Below are 22,643 nucleotides of genomic sequence, written 5' to 3' on the forward strand. Positions count from 1 at the left end.
TATTCCAATTAATATTAATAATTAGGATGAGAGCATAAATTACCTCATATATTTCACCAAGAACAGCAGATGCAGCAATGTTGCTGAATTGATTGCGACCACATTAAAATGTTCATCAAGAGTCAATATTTAAGTAAAAGTATTCTTAAATCAAAACTATCACACATGATATCTACACAACTGGAGAGATAGCATTTGGCTAATTTTAGTTGGTCTGTACTTAGAATATACCTTTTCTATAGTTCTGAAATGCACTCTTTAAAAAAGTGCTCAAGACATGGTCCTTACATAATACTGTGAGCAGAATTAAGACACTTCCAGTCCTGTTTATAACTAGCTGTATTTGCTTTGATCCTGTAAGGCAGGACTGTCTGCCTCCCTTACTAAAAGCATAAAAGCCTCTCTCTGAGGAAGGGAAAGGCAGTTGTTAATGGTGGGAGCAGTTTTGCTAGGAATGGAGATTGGAGCTGGGAGTTTCAGGATCTCCAGCGGGAAAGTGAAGCAAGGTGCATTGTTAAAAAAGTAAATTCATCAAAGAACCTCATAGCCTTGTTCACAAAGCTTGCTTCACCTAGTCAGGCACTGACCTAGTCATAGCTCCTAGTATGGGGAAAATGGAATTATACCTCCATTCTAGTAGGAAGGAGCTATTAGCTGATAAGGTCAAATACATATGCACTTAAGATCCGTATTTTAGGATCATGTGTTTTTAAAAATGTATAGAACATCATATATACTTAGAGCCAGAGACTCCCAAGGTCCAGAAGTGGGGGCTAATGGATCAGGAGTCACTGGGGGCTGTAGGGTGGGGCACATCATTGAGGTGGTGACGGGTAGGGGATGTTATGGTGGGAGCCGGAGGGCGGGCCATCTTCGGGGAAGATGCCCCCGGTGTTTGCTACCGGTGGCATGTTCTGGCCCTCTGTGCTCAGACCCAGGCCCTGGTCAGCAGATCCATAGGGGCCCTGGTCCCTGGCTGCTGCTTTTTAATGCCAGGTCAGTTAATAACAAGGCCCCCCTCATATGTGACTTGATCACTGAGGAGGGGGCAGACCTAGCATGTATTGCCGAAACCTGGCTGGGCCCTGAATGGGGGGTACCCCTTTTGGAAATGTGCCCAGCTGGGTTTACGGTATGGCACCAGCCAAGATCCCAGGCAGGGGAGGAGGGGTGGCTGTTTTCATCTAGGAGTCTCCTGTGGCCTTCAGGGGCGCTGCTCCGTGAGTGGCCGGTTGTGAGTCCCTGTTTTTCAAGTTGGGTTCTCGAGAACAGTTGGGGGTGTTGCTGCTGTACCAGCCTCCCTGCTGCGTGGCAACCTCCCTGCCTGAGCTGCTCGAGGCCGTCTCGGGGCTGGCGGTGGAGTTCCCCAGGCTCATGGTTCTGGGGCACTTCAACCTGCCATCCCTGGGGCGTGCTGTGGAGGTGGCTCGGGAGTTCATGTGATATAAAGATATATATTCCAATTAATATTAATAATTAGAAGGACGAGAGCATAAATTACCTCATATATTTCACCAAGAACAGCAGATGCAGCAGTGTTGCTAAATGGTAGCCATGGGCCTGTCCCAGATAATTCAGGACCCGACTCGAGACAGTGGCCTCACCCTGGACTTGGTTTTCTTGTCAGAGCAGTGGCAATGTGATCTGAGGGGAGAGTTACAGCTATCCCCACTGTCATGGTCAGACCACGCCCTGGTGGCCCTGAGATTCTCTTATGCCACCCCCCTCCGCAGGGAGGCAGGACCTATTCGATTGGTCTGCCCTCGGTGACTGATGGATGTGGCAGGGTTTCAGAGGGAGCTGGGGGTTATACTCGGTGATCTGCTGCACGGTCCAGTGGAGGCCCTGGCTTCTGCTTGGAATAGAGAGGTGGCTGGGGCCTTGGACAGGATCGCGCCTGTGCGGCCTCTCTTGTCCCATCGAACCCGGCACTCCCCGTGGTTTATGGAGTTGCTCAGGGTTCTGAAGAGGATTAAGAGATGCCTAGAGTGCCACTGGAGGAAGACAAAGACTGAATTCGACCGAACACAGGTAAGAGCTGCTATTAAGGCCTACCTTGTGGCGATAAAAGCAGTGAAACATCAATACTTCTCTGCTCTTATTGCATCCGCAGAATGCCACCTGACGGCCCTGTTTAAGATCACTCGATCCCTTTTGGGGAAGGTGGGCTCAGTGACCCACCTACAGGGCTGTGCAGAGGAATTTGCTGAGCATCTGCAGGACAAAATTGCTCAGATCCACTCCAAGTTAGACTCTAGGTGTGAGGCTTGGTCTGGAAAGATACCAGGGGAATGGGCTTGCCCAGTTATCTGGGAGCAGTTTGATCCTGTTGGACCTGAGGAAGTGGACAGGATCCTATGGACAGTAAATGCTACCACATGCCAGCTAGACCCCTGCCCCTCCTGGCTAGTAAAAGCAGCCCAGGAGGTGACATGTGGTTGGGTCCATGAGATGGTTAATACATCCTTGGGAGAGGGTGTGTTCCCGGCTACCTTTAAAGAGGCGTTGGTGCACCCCCTCCTCAAGAAGCCATTGCTGGACCCTACTGTTCTGGACAATTTTCGTCCAGTCTCCCACCTTCCCTTTTTGGGGAAGGTGGTTGAGAAAGTAGTGGCTTTGCAGCTCCAGAGGGTCCTGGAGGAAACGGATTATCAGGCCTGGTTATGGGACAGAAACGGCATTGGTTGCACTTATGGATGATCTCTGGCGGGAGCGGGATGGTGGCAGTGCATCCATCCTTGCTCTCCTTGATCTCTCAGCGGCTTTCAATACCATCGACCATGGTATCCTTTTGGGGAGGCTCAGGGAGTTGGGGGTGGGTGGTGTAGTTTTACACTGGTTCACCTCCTTCCTCCAGGGCCGGTCCCAATCGGTATTGATAGGGGAGGAGAGATCGGCCTCACAGCTTCTTCTTTGTGGGGTGCCGCAGGGATCAGTACTCTCCCCTCTCCTATTCAACATCTATATGAAACCGCTGGGCAAGATCATCCGTCATCATGGGATGAGGTATCATCAGTACGCTTTTGTATATCTCCATCCCGGGTGAAGTAAGTGATGCCGTGACTACCCTCTCCAAGTGTCTGGGGGCTGTGGGGGCCTGGATGGGGAACAACAGGCTTCAACTGAACCCTGGTAAGACCGAGTGGCTGTGGGTTAATGGTTCTTCCATATCTGGGACATTAACATCTCTGGTTCTGGATGGGGTGGCACTGCCCCAGACAGACCTGGTGCATAACTTGGGGGTCCTCCTGGACTCATGGCTCCTGCTCAAAGAGCAAGTGGCAGCCATGGCCAGGAGAGCCTTTGTGCAGCTATGTGCTGTGCACCAGCTACGCCCCTTCCTGGATCGGGAGGCCCTTTGACTACTCATACCCTTGTTATCTCTCAAATAGATTATTGCAATGTGCTCTACATGGGGCTACCCTTGAAAAGTATCCGGAAGCTTCAGCTAGTCCAGAATGCAGCTGTGCGAGCTGTTTTTGGTGCCCCCAGAAGGCACATGTAACACCGCTGCTGTGCGAGCTGCATTGGGTACCAGTTTGCTTCTGGGTCCAATTCAAGGTGTTGGTTATTACCTTTAAAGCCCTACATGGCATGGGGCCAGGTTACCTGAGGGACCGCCTAGTCCCCATTACATCAGCCTGTCCCAACCGATCGTGCAGAGGGAGCATGCTGTGGACCCCGTCTCTAAGACAACTTCATTTGGCAGGGTCCAGGGCCTTCTCTGCAGTGGCGCCCACCCTGTGGAACATGCTGCCCCCAGAGGTGAGATTGGCCCCATCACTCCTGGCCTTTTGGAGGAGTCTGAAGACCTGGTTCTGCCACCTCACTTGGGGTGGAGAGGGGAATAGATCTACATGGAGATGGTTGCTATAGACCACTCCTCCCACACTTGGACTGTTTTAGATTCTTTCGCCACTTGGACTTTTTATCTTTACTTTTATTTATATTATTTATTATTGTATTTTGTATATTGTATACTGTATATTTTATGATTGTTGTTGTTAATCGATCGTTGTAAACTGCCCAGAGTCCCCCGATGGGAGGAGATGGGCGGGGACAAATTAGATAAATAAACAAATAAATATCCCAAAGCACATTTAAAAGCCATTAAAATATGGATTGTTCTGCATATTTTTTAAACTGCATATTCACAGGAACATGGGCTATCACAAACAAAACTGGCTCAAATCAGAATGAGGTTAATAAAGCATGTGCAAAAGGTCTCTGTTCCAGTTCCTACTGTCCCAAAGTAAGAATGGATATTCTCTTTCCTGAAATACTGGAGAAACAGTAAACTAGGATGGACCAATAGTCTGATTCAGTACAAGGTTCCTTCTTATGACCCTATGCATTTGATGGTGGGATGTGCCCCTTGAAAACCTATGTCCCAACTAATGTATGGGTCTGAGATTTTTCCAAGGGACTTTGTTCTCCTTGTGACTTTCTCTCTGTCCATTCTTCCTCTTGAAGAAGAGCAAACCAGCAAACCAACCCTCCCCACTCTGAGCTGGGGGATCAAGTTGAAAGCCAGCAGGTAGTGGCTGCTTTGCTTTCTTGCTTGTTAAGTGATGATGTTTTTAATTGATCCAGAAGGAGGAATGGCAGAGAGGAAGATGAATAGCAGGATTTATTTATTTTCTATCCTGCCTTTATTATTTTTATAAATAACTCAAGGCAGCAAACATACCTAATACTCCTTCCTCCTCCTTTTCTCCCCACAACAACAACCCTGTGAGGTGGGTTGGGCTGAGAGAATGACTAGCCCGAGGTCAACCAGCCGGCTTTCATGCCTAAGGTGGGACTAGAACTCTCAGTCTCCTGGTTTCTAGCCCAGCACCTTAACCACTAGACCAAACTGGCTCAGTTTGTAAGCTCAGTGAGTAAGGATCATTTTATCATATATGATCCCCAGCAGGCCCTTAACCATATCAATTGCTGATGCTGCCCTATAGTAATTGAAACGATCCTCACAACAGACAAACACCCAAGGATACAGTTTCCACAGATGAAGAGGATGATGAAGTAAATACAGACCAACATTCCTGGAAAAGAGGGGCCGCCATAAGCCATGATCCCATCATACATCACTGAATTCCAGTCTTCCCCAGTCAGGATCTAAATGACACATTCCCACCAATGGGGGGGGATACAGAGTTAGACAGCATGCAGAACACATGCATAAAAGCCCATTACAAGAAAAAATGCCATCCTGTTCTATCTTGAAGAAACCTACCTGATTAGGAAGCACCCAAGGCACTGACTCACATCTCCATTTGTACAATTCCAAGGTACAAATGGAAAGATGCCCTGCACAGGTGGCTAGGGATATCTATCCTTATCTGTAATCTGCTAGGACTACACAGTAGAATCATAGTGTGTACGCACTGGAAGGACCTTATAGGATATCTACTCCATCGCCCTTCTCGGTCCATAAATCTATTAAACTACTGATGATGGTCATCCAACCTCCACTGGAAAATCTCCAACAAGGCAGATCCAGCACAGTTCTAGACAGATTATTGTTTAGCATCTCTTATTGTCAGGAAATTATTTTAATTAATTAATTATTTATTTTACAAATTTATTCACTGCCCATCTCACCCCTACGGGGGGACTCTGGGTGGCTTACAATAAAACAGGATTAAAATATAAAACCATTACATTGCAAAATACCGTAAAAGTACAAATATAATAAAATCTACATGGCGAAAAGATCTTAATTACGTCTAATATTCAGCATGGATTTCCTTTCCTTTAATTTTAATCAGGGAAGAGTGCAATGGAACTATTTCCTCCCACGATTTAGATCCAATGCTTCTGTTATTTCAGCCCCCCAAAGCATTGACTTTTATGGGTTTTTTTTTTTTTGGCTGCTGCCTCATACCATGTGTTTATGTTCAGCTGGTGATCCGCTATAACTTCTAGATCTTTCTTATAAATAACTGCTGCCAGTCTAGGTCTCCCTAATCCTGTACTTATGCATTTGATGTTTCCTATTCAGAATTAGCACCTTACATCTGTCATGGTTAGTCATTTCATTTCAATTGGATTTCACCCAATGTTCAGGTTTGTTGAAGTAATTTTGAATTGTGTTTTTATCCTTTTAGGAATTAGCCAATCCCCTAGTCTTATGTCATCTGTACATTTAATATGCATCTCATCTGTTCCATCCTCTTGCAGGGCCAAAGATAGCTTTTGTTCATTCATATATTAAGCGGCATTAAAACTATTTTGTGATCTTTCTGGTGGCATTTTATAACATAGATATTGTAGTAGAAACTAATTTTAAATTTGATTTGGGACACAGCTGGAAAATAGCAGGAGAGAACACATTACTTTCTGGTTCATACCATTATTCCTTCTATTGGCTGCCAGGCATTCACAGCCATTTTCCAGCCAGCTACAGGAGGATATCTGCCCAGCAGAATCGTCTATTTTTCTTGGTAGGCTGCCAGTGTGTGTGTGTGTGTGTGTGTTTGTGAATATAATTTGGGTGGGCAAGGAGAAAACCTTTTCTCTAGGAAGAAATTTAAGGTTAATATGGAAAACAGTCTGATAGATGAGCCTTGGATGTGCATTGGAATCCAAGGACTCATCTTCAAAAATCAGTTCATTCTAGTTTACAGAAATATCCTATTGTCAGCCCTCTCAGGTAGGCCAGTCAGGAAACAGATTCCACAAGGACTTCTGGAACTCAGCATTATTGTTGCAAGATATAGTAACCAAATCTTGAAAGCCTGACAGAGTTTCTTTCTGCCCCACTTATTCTAAAGAGAATCAAGGTGGGACAATCTTGAGTTTCTTTCTTATTCTCTCCTCTCTTTCAGGGCTCAGCTTATGTTTACAGAACCACTCATGCATCCCTTCTTCAAAATTATCTCTGCACTCATCTACACCTATATACAGGCAAAAGAGGACTACCACCTCAAATTAAATACTTACACTCTAGGCCCTCTTCCTCGGGACGGTCTATTTGTCTTTAATACCATTTCCCTTGGTGAGAAGACTTCAACTCTTTAGTGGTGATTGGACAGCACACTGTCTACAAACATGACCTCCTCTTTGAATGTTAAATGCATAATTATTAAGAAAAGATCGGTCAGGGTCTAGAGCACTTACAAAATATGTTCCCTCCATTATGGGAATTTGCTCCTTAAGTGGGCCCACCTTGCCCTATTTTTTGCCTGCTTTAGGAAATGTTGCAAGGTTTTAAAAAATTGACATAGCTATTAATTAATTTTAATTATCTTTTTAAAAAGCAAGCTTTTAGCTTAGGATAGGTTGGATTCCGTTACAGTACACTGCTACTAAGTGTGCATTATTTTAAAAAATACTAAACTGCAATATAACTGTACCTGAAACACAGTGAGCAATGACTGAGGAAAGTTGTCAAAGGTGCTTCTCCTGGTCTGCATCTCATCAAAGTTAAACTTGCCCCCAAAGAGCTGCATCCCTAGGAGGGAGAAGATGATGATGAAGAGGAAGAGGAGCAGCAGCAGGGAGGCAATGGAGCGCACCGAGTTGAGCAAGGAAGCCACCAAATTACTCAAGGAATTCCAGTACCTGGGGAACCAAAGAAAAGAAAAGCAGGTGTTTCTTGTCTGTGCTAGGTATTGCTTTGGAGGAAGCTGCCTGACACCCATAAACATGTCTTTTCCAAAGAATGCATCAAGAAATGAAAAACTGAAATATTTATCTAAGAAAATGAGTCATACAGTAGAAAACAAGCATTTTTATGACCACAGAAATAAAACACAGAAGTTCTTCCCAATTTCTGCACCTTGAACACGTAGAAGATTACAGGACATATATCAATATGCAATAATCTGTAGGGACTTTCAGGGAAGAAATGGTGGACTGAATACAGTTCCGTGAAAAATGGAGACGATGACCACAGGAGAATGAAGAGCTGGCAAGTAGATTGGCTCTTTGATAATTCCTCTCCAGACAAGGAGAGGACTTGAGATTGCCCACAAGTGCTCCAGACAGCTGCTCCTTGTGAGGAGACCGCAAGATAGCAGTCTCTAGTGAGTTTAGAGCTCTGGGAGATGAGGGAATAGCCATCTTGCTCAAACTGTGGTTGGCGCCTTTGAAAGGACACTAAGTTCGCATTCTTCCTTTCTAATCATTTTGGAAATTGATTGTTAACTGTTTTTTTCAGCTACTAGAAACCTTTGGATTGACAGGTTTTAAAGCACCGGGTAAGTTTCCTTCCTTCAATCCTTAGCAAAAGAAGTTTTAACTACAAGTTTAAGAACTTAAAAAAAAAAGGAGGGGGGAATAAACAGCAAAAGGGTAATTAAAACTTTGATTTTAGAAAGTTATAAAATGGACTAAGGGTCCAGATAAATTTGAAATAAGATTTTGGAATTAATTATAAAGATTCCTTCCTGTATGAAAATGCTTTTGTTTTGAAAAATAATAAGATATGATTTTAAAAATTGGATGCTAGAGGGAACTAGAGGGAACTAAAGATTACAATTAAATGAGAAGAGCACTTAAACTCAATTTACAATTACAGAATGAAGCAAAATATCTTAACATTAGACATATTGAAGGATATTTTTGAACAGTGGACCCAGAAGTTAATTTTAATAGTGTCTGCTTCTATAGATAGACTGTATCTAAAGGATGTTATGGAAGAGGAACAAGCTCTGCTTGACAAGAGCAAGACTGAGTTGAAAGTGGATTTCTACAAGAATGACACTTCCGGTGGGGTCATGGGGGACTGAACAGCTGAGCCCACAGGCTCAGCAGGCAGAACTGACAATGTTGCAGTTTTTCGGGCTCAGGCAGGTTTTTCCTGAAGTCCAGGAGTGTTTTTCTGGAAAAAGGAAAACACCTGGAATCACCCCATCTGTTCTCTGGACAGCTGCTTGCAGCCAGAAGATCGCAAACAGCATTCACATTCGACTGGTAAGAGCTAGCCAGGAGGCTGGGATGTCACCATTTTCCAAGCTGTGCTGTAGCTGTAAAGGGACACAAAGACCGGCCACCCCATTTCTATATCACCGAATTATATTTCTTTTAAGTACGCATACCCTAAGAGAGGCATTTTACAGCAAGGAGAAGTGGGCTTTCTTGGTACTTATTGTTATTTTTGGGATCAATTTTTTTAAAAAAATCTTTTTAAGTTTTGGACGTTGTTTTCCCTCTAAATATTAAGGAGGATTGAGAGTAAATAATTGTCTCCCTGTTATTATTTTTATACTAAATTTAAAGATGTTAGCATTTTCCTACATGTTGAATTGGCGGTTTTGAACTTTTATTTATTAGCAACTATGTAGCTGAAGGGTGCAACTCAGGATGAGGAAGGGGAAAGTCTTCCCATCTGAGAGAAGCTTCCTGAAAAAATATTTATTTATTTATTTAATACAGCTGCAGATGTCAAACAAGTGACTCTGGGCAGCTAACAACAATAAAAAAATCCCAACCAAAACCCAAAAATAAATAGACAATTGGTAGCTGAGATTTAAAAAATCAACCATCAATACAAATACAATACAAAAATTCAATAAAATTAATTTGCAGGCTCCAACAGACAACTCAAGCCCAGAAACACAGCCATGTCTTCAGGGCCTTGCAAAAGCCAATGGTTCTCAGGGCCAATCTGAACTCCAAGAGGATGATGTTCCACAGGGGAGGTGCAGCAACAGAAAAGGCTTTCTTCCTGAGTCTCACCAGGTTGTACTCACTAATGGAGAGGAGCTACAGCATGCCTCTCCTGCCAGACCTGATTGGATGGGCAGACAAGATCAGGAGAATGGTCCTGCAAATAACTTTGTCCCATGCCATGGAGAGTTCTATAGGTAATCATCAGCAACTTGGATTGAATCTGGAAACCTACTGAGAAGGAATGCAGCATGCAGAGCAGAGGTGTAACATGCACAGATCAAGCAATGCCCATAGCGGCTCACGCTGCTGCACTTAGTACCAACTGGAGCTTCTAGTTGCTCTTCAAGGGCAGCCTCATACAGAGCACATTGCAATAGTCTATCTGACTAAAGTGTGAGTGACCATGGGCAAAGCCTTCCATTCCAGGAAAGGGTGCAATTGGCACACAATGCGAAGTTGTTCAAAGGCTCTCCTGGTCATGGATGCTATCTGTTTTTCGAACAGGAGTTGCAAGTCAAGGAGGAACCTCAAAGTGTGCACTGGTTTTGTTTGGGGCAGTGCAATCCCATCCAGAACAAGAGATGGAGAATCTCTAGACCCAGTGGCCCCTATATCCCAAAACGATTAAACCCCCATAACCTCCAGACATCAAGACAGAACCTTCATGGCATTATTTGATGGTCCAGGGTGAGATGTAAGGCTGGGTATTCAGCATACTGATGATACCTCACCTCGTGCTGTCGAATGACCTCAACCAGCAGCTTCATGTATATGTTAAGTAGGAGTGGGAAGAGTGTTGAACCCTGCATCACCCCACAAAGCAGGGACTGTGGGTAAGACCTCCCTCCCTCCCACCAACACTGCCTGGAACTGTCCCCAAAGGAAGGAAGAGAACCAGTGCAATAAAGAGCCACCCACTCCCAACCCCTGTAATGAGTCCAGACAGATACCATGATCAACACTGTTGAAAGCTGTCAGCTCTTCAAGGCAGATCAGACTAGGAAACCAAAGTCACACAGTCTAATACTACTTTTATTATAAGGTTATAGTAACAGAATCTGAAGTCCAAATGTGCTTCCCCCCTCCCTCCTTTTATCTTCATGAGAACTTGGTATGATCTTCTCTGAGATGCTTACTCAGGTTATAGTTCTGGCCTGGACTCAGATTTCCTTTATCTGACCCTTGTCTTGGTTGTGGCTCTTCCTCCTATTCTTCAAGGTTATTCCTTCTTCCCACTACAAAAGCTGCTGAAAGATCTAGGAGAGCAAGGATGGATATACCACCCCTATCCCACTCCTGTCAGAGGTCATATACAAGTGTGATCAATACTGTTTCAATCTCATGCCAAAATCTGAGGCCTGATTGGAAGGGGGTCCTGATAGTCTGCCTCATTTAGAGTTCTTTGGAGTTGCTGCACAACCACTTTCTCAACCACCTTCCCTAAAATCGAAAGAGCATGAGCTGGGAACTTTACTGTTAATCTGGCCAGACAATCAAGGAGATCAGGAAGGGAGGTTGACATTCAGTAGGGAGGCTGGTACAATAGCAACAGTCCCAACTGACTCCTAGAGCCCAAACTAACAAATAGGGTCTTGCAACCAGCTGTATGTGGAGCAATGCCTCTGGACGCCACCAGAGGAGCTTGGATGACCATAGCCATGCACACCCCACCTCTGACCTAGGTTCTTGGTTGATGCCACACCTGAAACCCAGGTGGGCACATCTCTGAGAGGGGAACACTCCCCTCCAGGCCCAATCAAGTCTTGGTGATACACACCAGGTCAGCCCTCTCATCTCTGATCAGATCACAGATGAGGGAAGCCTTATTACAGATTTTGCTTTGGGAGATTACCAAAACTATACACTTTTGCAAAGTGAATGCAATGAGGTAAAGTGGAATGTAAAAATTATGGTGTTCCCTTATATACACCCTATGCTGCCCATACTATAAAGCAAAACAGTGACTGAAAACACATATAACCTTTCTAATGCTAGAAACCAGATTTGCCCACCTAAATAGTTCCAAGTAGTCAGAGGGGGAATAATAATGAGAAGGAAAATTAATTGCATGTTTGATCGGAACCAAATCAAAAGAGCTTAGTCTATTATAGCTCTTTATAAAATCTCTAGTATTAAGACCTTTCTGCCCCTTTCCTTTTTATTGCGCTATTTGTTTTCTATAAGCCAAAAGCTCTCCTACTGAAATTATGTATCTGCCTTTTACCAGTTGTGATCATGAGCGAGAAATGTAGAAAATTACTTTATGATAACTAAGTCTGCACACTCTAAAACCATTTGTGATCATGTAATTCTCAATGGTTTTCTATTTTTACAGTCTGTGATTTACTGGGTTTTGGTTCTATTAGTATTATGATTTTATTTTCTGTTTTAATGTAGTTGTTTTGTGTGCCACCAGAGAACCAGTGTTATATGGCTGCAATATACACACAGTTAATAAATAACTAAGAATAACAACCTTCATTGTAGTTAAAGGCCTCTGGATGTGGAGGAGAGAGAATGAGCACTTGGAAGGAAGGAGAAACAGGAGACCAGACGATAAGGCTTCTTTTGATTTTTTTGTTTTTAGATGTATGATCTGAATTCAGCAACTCTCCGGGGCTATACAGGTAGTCCTTGACTTAACAACCATTCATTTAATGACCTTTCAAAGTTACGACAGCGCTGAAAAAAGTGACTTATGACTAGTCCTCGCACTTACAACCATTGCAACATCCCTGTGGTCACATAATCAAAATTCAGGCACTTGGCAAACAGCATGTATTTATGACTGTTGCAGCATCCCAGAGTCACGTGATCACCATTTGCGACCTTCCCAGCTGGCTTCCAACCAGCAAAATCAATAGGGAACCACGTGATTTGCTTAAGACAACCACAAAAAATGTTGTAAAATTGGGTGTGGTCATGTGATGCCTTGCTTAATGACTGTACTGCTTAACAGTGAATTTTCCAGTCCCTGTTGTGGTTGTGAGTCAAGGACTAGCTTTATCCAATCAAGTAGCTGTAGCAATGCCACTGAGTGACTACTTAGGTAGCTTGTTTGTTAGAGGTGACTCTGATGCTATGTCAGCCCATCATGGTCGACCAGATTAAGAAACCAATAGCATATAGGTCCAAAATTACTTTTATTGGGACAGCTATAGTAACAGAACCTTTGAAGTGTGAATGTGCTTCCAATTCCCTCATTTTATCTTCATGTGAAGTAGGGAAGGGCTTGTCTGAGGTACTTTCTTGGCCCAGGCTGAAGCCCCTGATTGTTGCCTTGGTGGATCTTCTGCCTGTCTTTCAAGGCCATGCCCTGTACCTTCTATATGCTAAGACGGCACGAATAACAAAAGGGTTACTGCTTATGTGACACATCAGAGTTATGTACATATCAATAAGACAACAGAGGATCATTTTTGGACTCCTCACTGGTTTTCAGTATCCTTGATTATGATTTACATCTGGGACTGTCAAAATATATTGCTTGGATGTTGTTTTCTAATGCTCCATTCATACTAAAAGGCTGAATTCAGGCAGAGCTGGGTTATTTCTCTTTGACTTATTTGTATTTATGCTTGAGATTTATGTAGAATTCCATTTTATCCCCATGGTTGAAATATCTAAATCGGTTAGGTGACATCATCTGGAGATTGGCATTAGATAATATCAATATGCAGATCATATCTAGCTCTACTTTTTTTTGTCTGATTCAATAAGTAAGTGGAAAGGTTAAGTGAACCTGAATATAGATGGTATTATTACGGTTGGTCTCAGTCAGCCAGATGTTTAGACTGGATTTGGCATTTTTTTCCATATATTGAGTCCTTCTCAAGGACCTGGGATAGGCAGAGGTTGTTGTTTAATAATATTAAAGGTATCGTCGCAGGATGTATTGTTGTTGTTGTTGTTGTTATTTTCATCGAGCAAATATCACCATCTTTAGACTGGGTGTTTTCTGATGATTTGGGTTCTTACCAACAGCCCAGGAGTCACGGAGGTACAGTACTGCTGTAATATGTAGAAAGTATTTATTTACTTAATTGATTTATATGGCTGCTCATCTTGCAGATGTGACTCCAGATGGTAACAACACATTAAAAACAATTTAAAAATATATTTTAAAAAGCATAAAAACCTGCAATGGTGGTTTTCCAAAGAAAGAAATCAACAAAAACCTCTCAACAGGCCATCTAACCTCTTGAGTCCCAGGCCCTGGAGCACATCCAGATCTTCAGCGCTTTACAAAAGGCCAGCAGGATCAATCTAATCTTGGTGTTCCAGAGGGCAGGCAGAAAAGGCATGCTTCCAAGGTCCCATTAGATGACATTCTTTAATCGAGGGGACCTGTAGCGTGCCCCTCCTGTTGGACTGAGTGGGACAGACAGAAACAACTGGCGACAGTAAGTTCCAAGTACCAAGCAAGGTGATTTTTTGCAAAGTCAGTGGTATCAAATCCAGAAAATTTAAAATTTTCAAAATATTTGACTAATCCCTTTTTGTATGCCTCTAGGAGTTCAGATTACTATAGGTATTATAGCTGAAATTTTCTTTCAAAGTCTTTTTAAAAATAAAAGGCATACAGCCAGCTTTACATAGGATAGAAGTCTTTTGAAGAGTAGGATTAGTTAGTTTAGAACAATAAATAGCATGTATATCTTAGAACTATTTATGTAGCTGAGCAGAAATGTCTTGCTTTACATGTCCTGAGAACTTTGTATTTGATCTATTACAACACATAGTAGATGAGATTGTTTTTGAAAATTATCTAGAAACTTCATTTTATTTTAGAAAAAGCTGTGGGTTGGCTAACTGGGAACGAACAAGTGAGATATACCATACCAGTGCCTGACCATCTTCACTAGATTCCAGGCTATTTCCAGGCCCAGATAATCTTTTAAGGGCTTTTCTAGCTTGGAACCAAAGTATCTGAACAGTTAGGGTTAGAGTTGGGACTGGCAACGCTGTCACTAAGAGATGTGGTTGTCAAGTGAGACATCATGTGATCACGACTTGTTATTTTACTGCTGGCTTCTCCATTGATTCTGCTTGTCTCAAGCTGGTTGGGAAGCACACAAATAATGATCATGTGACTGCGGGACGCTCTGACATTCGTAAATACCCACCAGTTGCAAAGTGCCCGAATCTCAATCATGTGACCACAGGAATGCTGCAGCAGTTGTAATGTGAGGATCGGTCATAAAGTTACTTTTTCAGTGCCATCGTAACTTCAAACAGTTGCTAAACAGGACAGTTGTTAAGTGAGAATTACCTGTACTCTTCAGAGGCCCTTGCACATGTGCCCTTACCAACTGAGGGGCTGAAACAAAGGGACTTTCAATCTGCTGCTCCCCTCCAAAGTCTCCTCCCAAAGAGGACTCCATTATTATTATTACTATTATTAATATAGCCACCCACCTCACAAATGTGACCCTGGGCGGTGTACAATAAAAGGGTTAAAAACAAGTCTAAACAACCTTAGAAACAATGAAACATAAATATAAATAAGACCATGGGAGAATGGATGAATGTCCTATACATGAAGTAACCGTCTCACAGGTTCCTTGTTTAGAAGGCTGGGATTTCCAGAAGGCTAATGGGGTCAGGACTAACCTCACCTTGGGCAGGGCGGGGACGATTATCCTTGCTTTGTCATGTCAATGCCTGGCAAAGTCTATTTTATTTTACCTTTTAATCTGTCTTAGTTTTATGAAGTTCTTACTGGTTTTATGCCACATTTATATTTTGACTGTGGTTTTATTTGTTAATGCATTTTAAATCCATTATTTCTTGTCTGCTGCCCTGAAAATTTATTTACACAGCACCCTACAAAATAGTGAAAAAATAATCAGCAAAAGAACATAAATAATAAAAAGCACCAGTCATAAAGCAAGAAATGAGTTTCAAGGAAAGAATGATTTATGGGAAGGAGTGGCAGATTTGTCATTTGCCTTATTTGTCTAGAAACATCCTGCACACAACATTTCCACATAGGAATGGGTGATCTTTCTCCCCGTCAATTCCACTGAACATTTAAAAAATCATATACCTTGTGATTTTAAAGATTCTCAGAAGTCGTACACATCTCAGCACGGAGATGCCAAGTGGGGACATGATCTTTGTTTCCACTAAGATGGTCTCCAGGATTCCACCGCACACGATGAAACAATCAAAGCGGTTGAAGAGGGACACAAAGTATGCCTGAAGACCCAGACTGTACATCTTTAGCAGCATCTCAGCCGTGAAAAGAGCCAGCAATACCTTATTCGCAGTGTCTCATAAAAAATAAACAAACAAATAATGATCATTATAGTGGTACTGAAAGACTAGTTCAACCAAAAGATGCTAAGAAAAAAAACATGGATCTTTACTTTAAAGGTTAAATGCCAAATTAGATTTTTATCATTTGGAATGGTTTCTTCAGCAATCTATAGGAAACTTTACCTGTGTTTTTACATTTTTGCAAGTCTTTAGGGAAGGAGGAATTTCCAGTATCAGGACAAATCTAGTGTCAAAACTGAATGTTCAACTTGGTATAAGTTCTCTGCTTTTATCTTGTTTCTATAATCCAGGGTGTAGCTAAATTCCATCTTGATCTAGATTCACTAAAGGCTGTTATAAATTAATTCAAAACTACACGTTCTTTGTCTCTTCCCCCCACCCCAATAAACTGTAAATATACATTAAGTCAACATTATAAGATATCTTGTTGGATTTCTCAAAAAAATAAAATAAATCAGTAATAATGGCTGCATTTCCCTGCAACAAACAGTTGCATCTGAATTTAATTGTCTGCGTACATGGATTTATATGGCCTTATAAATAAGGCAACCAAGAGACCCAAATGTTCTGGCTAAGCTGCACGTGAATAGCCTATATGCTCTAAAACATACCCCAAAGCCTGCTTTTTTTTTTTTTTTACAACTAGGGATTACATAGAAGAGATACTGCAATTATTTGGTATACTGGTCAATGTGAAAAGGCACAGGTCAAAACCAATAGGAATGGGAAATTAGTGGAACAAAGGCTCCATTTGGTTCCCTCTTTGAGCCCCCCTCTCTGGTAGATTAGAAGCATGTGGTGGATATTGCTTATCTTGAGGGACAACCCACAAGAGGTTCACTTCTAACTCTGAAAGGAAGGAAGATCTTTTAGGTATGAAGTTGAAGGACAATTCATACTTAGAGTAGCTAGCAATAAGCAGCAGCGGAAGAGGAAGGATTATACCCTGTTTTTGTCCTAGTTCCAAGAATTGTATCAGTTTAATTACAAACGTCTTTCCAAGATCAATTTCCTATATTTCAAACACCTCTGCTAATATCTTGAGCTAGGAGACAGGATGTTTTCTTCCTAGTCTATCTGCTGGGGAAAGAAACCAATGACATGATGGTGGGAAGGAAGATAGTTTCCTCAGTTCAAATGCAGCCCTCTCTGTTCTAGAACTTGGAGGCCCCAAGAAGCATATTAAATTCTGAAAGTTCCACAAGATTTCTTCGTTCTCAAATATTAATCAGCTGATCCTATTGCACTTAACTGCAAGAAGACTTTCCATTATTATGGTGTCTTAGCCTTATATATGTCCTTGTGGTTTATACTGTCATACAAGTAAGTCATAAGTTAAGCATTGCTTAAAGAAGCGGTTGTATGTACAGGACTTGGAATATGGGATTGAACCCATTGCTTTTTTATTACCTTAGTTTCTTCTTGATGCCCATTAAATAATTGCAAAAAAATAAAATAAAAAATAGAATGCCAAATGTTTTGAGAGGATATACGTTAATTTAATTAATTGTTGGAATGTTACAAAATACAGACCTATACTTTATGCACTTATAATTAGTTTTGACATTTTGTAATTAATTCTTTCTGGTGCTTAAGCAATCAAATGATTTTATGTCACGTAAACTTACTGCAGTTCAGTTTATGCTCGCACAGTGCTAACTCTCAGCCTCTTCTTACCTTGGACTTCAGTAAGCCAGTCTGGCTGGTTGTAATGCTCAGAGGCAATGGCAAGCGTGTTGAGGAACACAAGGAAGATCACAAGCCAGTAGAACACATTTGATTTGACAGCAGCTCGGCATTTTCGTCTGCAGAATCGATTCCATCTACGCCAGTAGCGGCTTGAAAAAGGGAAACAAAGGAGAAAGAATGCCCTGTAATCATGGTCAGATTGTCAGGAACCAGGCCAAGAACCAGGCTGAGCTGATATCTCCAACTCTAGTTCTTTATTGTTCTCACCATGTAGACTGTCATGAGTGCCGAGCGCATGACATAGACAGACTCTTGCCAGACTAAGGCTGCTCAACTAACCTAAGGGGAAATAACCCAGAAGGGCTCTAGGGCAGAGCTACCTTGAACCTCTTAACCTTCCCAGCAACAGTGTCCGGGCTGCAAAGCCTCTTATCTGTCTGGAATGCAGTCCCTCCCTGGGAACCAGCGGCAGCACCGGAATCCACCACGCATTCTGATATGGCTTATAACCTCAAAGACCTATTTTTCTCAGGAATGTCTGTTTTTCTAAATTTATAAGAAGAGGCAAAAAAGACACATTTGTAACATGATCTCTCTAGCTAAACAATCTTCACCTTCTTCTTTCCTGCAGCTTTTAATTTTAACTTCACTGTTTCTGAAGAGTAAAATGGTTGGGGGGACTACAAAAAAAATATGTTCAAATTGTCCTACACAATACTATCATTTATAGGCATGTATATTCATACAATATATTCATATTGAAGGAGAAATTATTGGTTTACTGAATAAGAATTTGGTAGAAACAGGTCTTTCAGCCTAGTAAAGATTGCCAAGCATAAATTTGCCTTTCTTAGCCACAGAGGCTTCAGCATCTTAGCATAAATAAGTTCAGGATTCAAGATGAACAGTTCATTAGATGACAAGCTGGATTCAGTTGGGAGCAGCTAGTAGGAAATGTGCATGAATTTGTCCTACAGGATGCACACTGTCTACTTTGTACCACTTTGCTGGTGAGATTTCTACAGAGTAGCTCCAACAAAAAACTGCTGCTGGAAATGGGAAGAAGAGACTGATTCTTGGTTTTCATTTTGTTTTCTTCTCATACAGAAGTCAAAAGTTACAAGGCTACTGATGTAAAAACACAGCTTCCACCTGTGTGGTTAATTAGAACTCAGTAGTTCTGTTTGTGTAAATCTGAGTACTTATCCTTAAAATGAGCATAATAGTTAGTAGGTTACATTCTAGTTATTGAATTCTTCTTGGCCTTTCCCACCCTGAAATAGTAATTTCTCAATTATTTAAAGTTTAGTTTTGATTGCAGAAGTTGACTCTTTCTTGTTCCTGTTAAATATAATTGTGACCATTTTGAATTTCATGATTAAGGTCTATAGTGACTCAGATCTCAACAACAATAACAAAAGAATTCTCTGGATCAAAATTGTTTTGAAGAATTCTATAGCAAGGTCACAATAATCTACTGTCTTGTACCCAGAGCATTAGCACTCATTGCTGGGATGGGCTATAAACACAATGCGATGTTACAGTTTGCTTTCCTGGAACACATATGCCTCACACGAGAGTCACAGTGACTTCAGACAGTAATTACTAATCACCCCCCCCCCAAAAAACCCACCTAATTATACATCTTCTATTCTTCAGAATTCAGCTTGCTTAGCAACCAGTTTCCAAGCAACTGGTGCCTAGTCTAGGCTGTTTATATGATGCACACATAAAGGATGCAGATCCTCTTTGCTCCTTTTTACCCTTCTGTCTCTGCCCAGTGATAAGCATAAGCAACATTCTAGATGAACTGTCAGTAAAATAACACTGTATGTGAATCTTCCAGCAATATTTTTTTCGGATGAACCGTCTTCTGTATTTCTGAGATAATACCCTACAGCATATGGTTCCTAAATTGGTGTCTGCCAGGTTTCTCACCTGTCTTTATATATTTTTTAAAAGTTTGTTTGTCTATTTATGGATGTTTCTATCTAAAAAGTAAAATGCTAGCCTGTAGTTATCATCTTGATTTATAGGGATGCTTCTGTCTCCGAAGGCATTCTTAGAAGATGCTTTGTTCTTAAGCACACCCAGCAGCCATGCTCTCTGAAAGAAAAGTAATATGGGGGTAGTGGTTGGCTGCTAGAGGTGCTTTTCTTCCATGTCCATTTTTGCCAGATTGTTTTTTTTTTAACGTTCCAGTCTAGCCCAAAGCTCTGGAAGTTCCTGGTGGTCTCTTATCCAAGTACTTATCAAGTCTGATCCTGCTTAGCTCTCTGAGGTGAGTCCAAGTTGGCTGGTGCTGCCACCTAGCTGGGTAATATCAGTAATTATAACAACTAATACCCATTCGTCAGGTTCAAAACTATCCAAATATTATAAATCTCTGTGTTTTAAAGGTACTGAATAACTATTACATAGAACAACTAAAGAAAATATAACAATATTCTTCAAAAATCCTCTTATCTGTTCCCCATTAAAAACAGATTCATTTAAATATTGATAAAGAGCACATGACAACAGTCCAGTGCTTCAGGTCATTTATAGATTTATCCTGTTAATGTTTACAATTGTTCTTTGGGCTATGCCCATGCATAAAGTAACCTTAACTTTTGGTAGCCTGAAAATATGGGTTTCAGAGGAGAAAATGTGGGCTTCAGCTGCTTTGTATGTAAGGTTCTTGGTCTATGATTTTTAAAAGTTTCTGGGAAACTTGTTTTTTGTGAATGAAGATGTTCCCACTGCTAAGACAGACTTTTGTAAGAGTGTTCATAACATATTTTCTAACTCATATAAAAGCAGTACAGCTTTCTTTATGAATATGCAGACAACATTATTTTTTGTTTAACAACAAGGGCTACCTATTCACGCAGAAATTGAGGTAACACAGAGACCAGTTCCTGACAACCCTCTTATTGTTGTGTTCTTGACTCTTCATCTATTCTAATAATTATTTTCCTTCTCACATTTACATGAAGTTTTAAATTACATTATGGTTAATAAGATCATATGGAGTTTGGTAATCAACAGCTTTATACCTTATTAGATTTTTCCTTCATTAGATTAATACAAAGAATAATTAATTGTTGATTAAATGGGAAGGTAGAGTAACCCTACTGGTCACAACTGTTAGTTAGCAGAATATTTATGATAAGCAATTACTATTTACAACAATAGGATAAATGAGAAGTATCTATTAATAAACTTCAGTAGAAGTGGAGAGCAAGCTTTTTGAAAAATTGAAATGCTTACCTAAACTTAGACTTAGAAATCCGGTGCCTGAAAGGGAAAACAAATTATTTTAATATATCATAAATATATGCTGTAACTTCTTAACTTCAACATAATTAAAAAAGAATGAGCTATAGAGCTATTAAAAATAAGCATTGCTAATATTTGGCCTAACCCTTAAATACTTCAGTGTAACTAGTTTCTGCTTATACATCATGTTTAAAAGGTTATCTGCTAGGGGAGGGGGAAGTGGTATTACATGTGTTATGTCATCATCACACAAATTACATTAATTCACATCATTAGGCATGTGACATCATCATGGTTTCTGTTGGACACCTATATATATTAACTACATTCAGCCATGTCAGACTGTTAGTATACATAATATGAAGCTCTTTTCTTGCAAGGCAAATGCCAACCCTCCAGATTTGGAAGCTACCTGTGACCAGCTGGTAGCAAAGAAAGAGGCAGAATGGGCAATTATGTAAGCCACTGCTATGGAACAAATATGATGAGCAATCAAGCTAAAGGTGGTCTTGAACATTCTTTAAAAATACTATAATACAAGCACTAGTGCAAATCTGACAAGCTCCTAGAAACTAGTTAACTGAATTCCAAGCCACTTACTGTCCCTATGTGGGTTAGAAAATGAATTAGCTGTTTCATAAGGAATTGATACTAAAGAAACATGAACATAACACCATCAGATGCAAAACTTTTAAAAATGACTACATCTCTCATGTGGTCTTACACACACTTGATAATACAAGGGCTAGTAAGTTTGCACCTTATTGTGAGGATTATGGAGGAATTCATCTGCTCTTTGGAGAAAACGTACAAATAAGTATACCAAATGATTCCAATGATGGGTCAAAGAGAGTAGTAGAAAGATAAACTCTTTAAAGAAAAATATCTATGTTTGCTAGGTTTTGAACATGATTTAATATACTGAAATTTTGGAGAATGAAATGTGATAATTTCAGAGTAGAGAGGGTAATTTCGGCATGTTATCTGATCAACAAATATTCAGATGGAGAAATATAAATCACAAATGGGGAGAAGAAATATGTCTTTAGTAGTTACAGTTTTTAAAAATATGTCAGATATCATGGGAAACAAAGTGTTTCTGTTCAAAAACAAACAAACAAGAAGCAAGTTCCCATTATTGCTTTGGCCTTTCAGTGTGAAATGTTCAAGATTCATTATAGTAGCTTTACAGACTGTTCACTGATTGATTATATGCCATCAAGTTGGTGTCAACTTTTAGAGACCACATAGATTTTCTCCAGGATGATCTGTCCCCGATCTGGTCCTTCAGGTCTTCCAGTGGTACAGCCCATTGCTGATATAATTGAGTCTATCCACCTTGCTGCTGGTTGTCCTCTTCCCTTTCCTTCCATCTTCCCAACACTATAGACCTCTAGAGACCTTGGTCTTTGCATAATGTTTCCAAAATATAGCCCATAATGTGTCCACAATATAGCCACCTGGACCGTGGCTTCCTCACATGAGGATAATTAGATGTCCCTGGATTTTCATTTTCCTAAGGACATTCCACAGCTTGACATGGTCAACACAATAAAAGATTTTTCTATAATCAATAAAACACACATGGACTTCTTTTTAATAATCTTTGGTTTTCTCAACTATGCAGTATGCATCCACAATAATGTTTCTTGTTCCTTGGCTTTTTCCAAAGCCATCTTGAACATCTGGCTTTTCTGAACATCTGGCATCTCCCTTTCCAGGTAGGCCTCTAATCTGCGCCAGATAATCCTAAACATTATTTTGCTACCATGGGAAATTAAGGATATTGTCCA

At 41.0% G+C, this 22,643-nt stretch overlaps 1 protein-coding gene across 1 annotated transcript in view; it reads right to left on the reverse strand.

The window, feature by feature from the left end:
• The window catches only part of CACNA1C (calcium voltage-gated channel subunit alpha1 C), a 506,884-nt gene that overhangs the window by 114,339 nt on the left and 369,902 nt on the right, over window positions 1-22,643 (reverse strand). Inside the window, exons 11-15 of the mRNA XM_063309210.1 lie at window positions 20,842-20,868; window positions 17,578-17,738; window positions 15,668-15,893; window positions 7,359-7,566; window positions 4,998-5,118 (exon numbers count right to left, since the gene is read on the reverse strand). Of these exons, the coding sequence (XP_063165280.1) occupies window positions 4,998-5,118; window positions 7,359-7,566; window positions 15,668-15,893; window positions 17,578-17,738; window positions 20,842-20,868 (743 nt within the window). The remainder of the gene's footprint in view (window positions 1-4,997; window positions 5,119-7,358; window positions 7,567-15,667; window positions 15,894-17,577; window positions 17,739-20,841; window positions 20,869-22,643) is intronic.

Source organism: Candoia aspera, chromosome 7 (assembly GCF_035149785.1).
Source record: "Candoia aspera isolate rCanAsp1 chromosome 7, rCanAsp1.hap2, whole genome shotgun sequence".
Lineage (NCBI taxonomy): Eukaryota > Metazoa > Chordata > Lepidosauria > Squamata > Boidae > Candoia > Candoia aspera.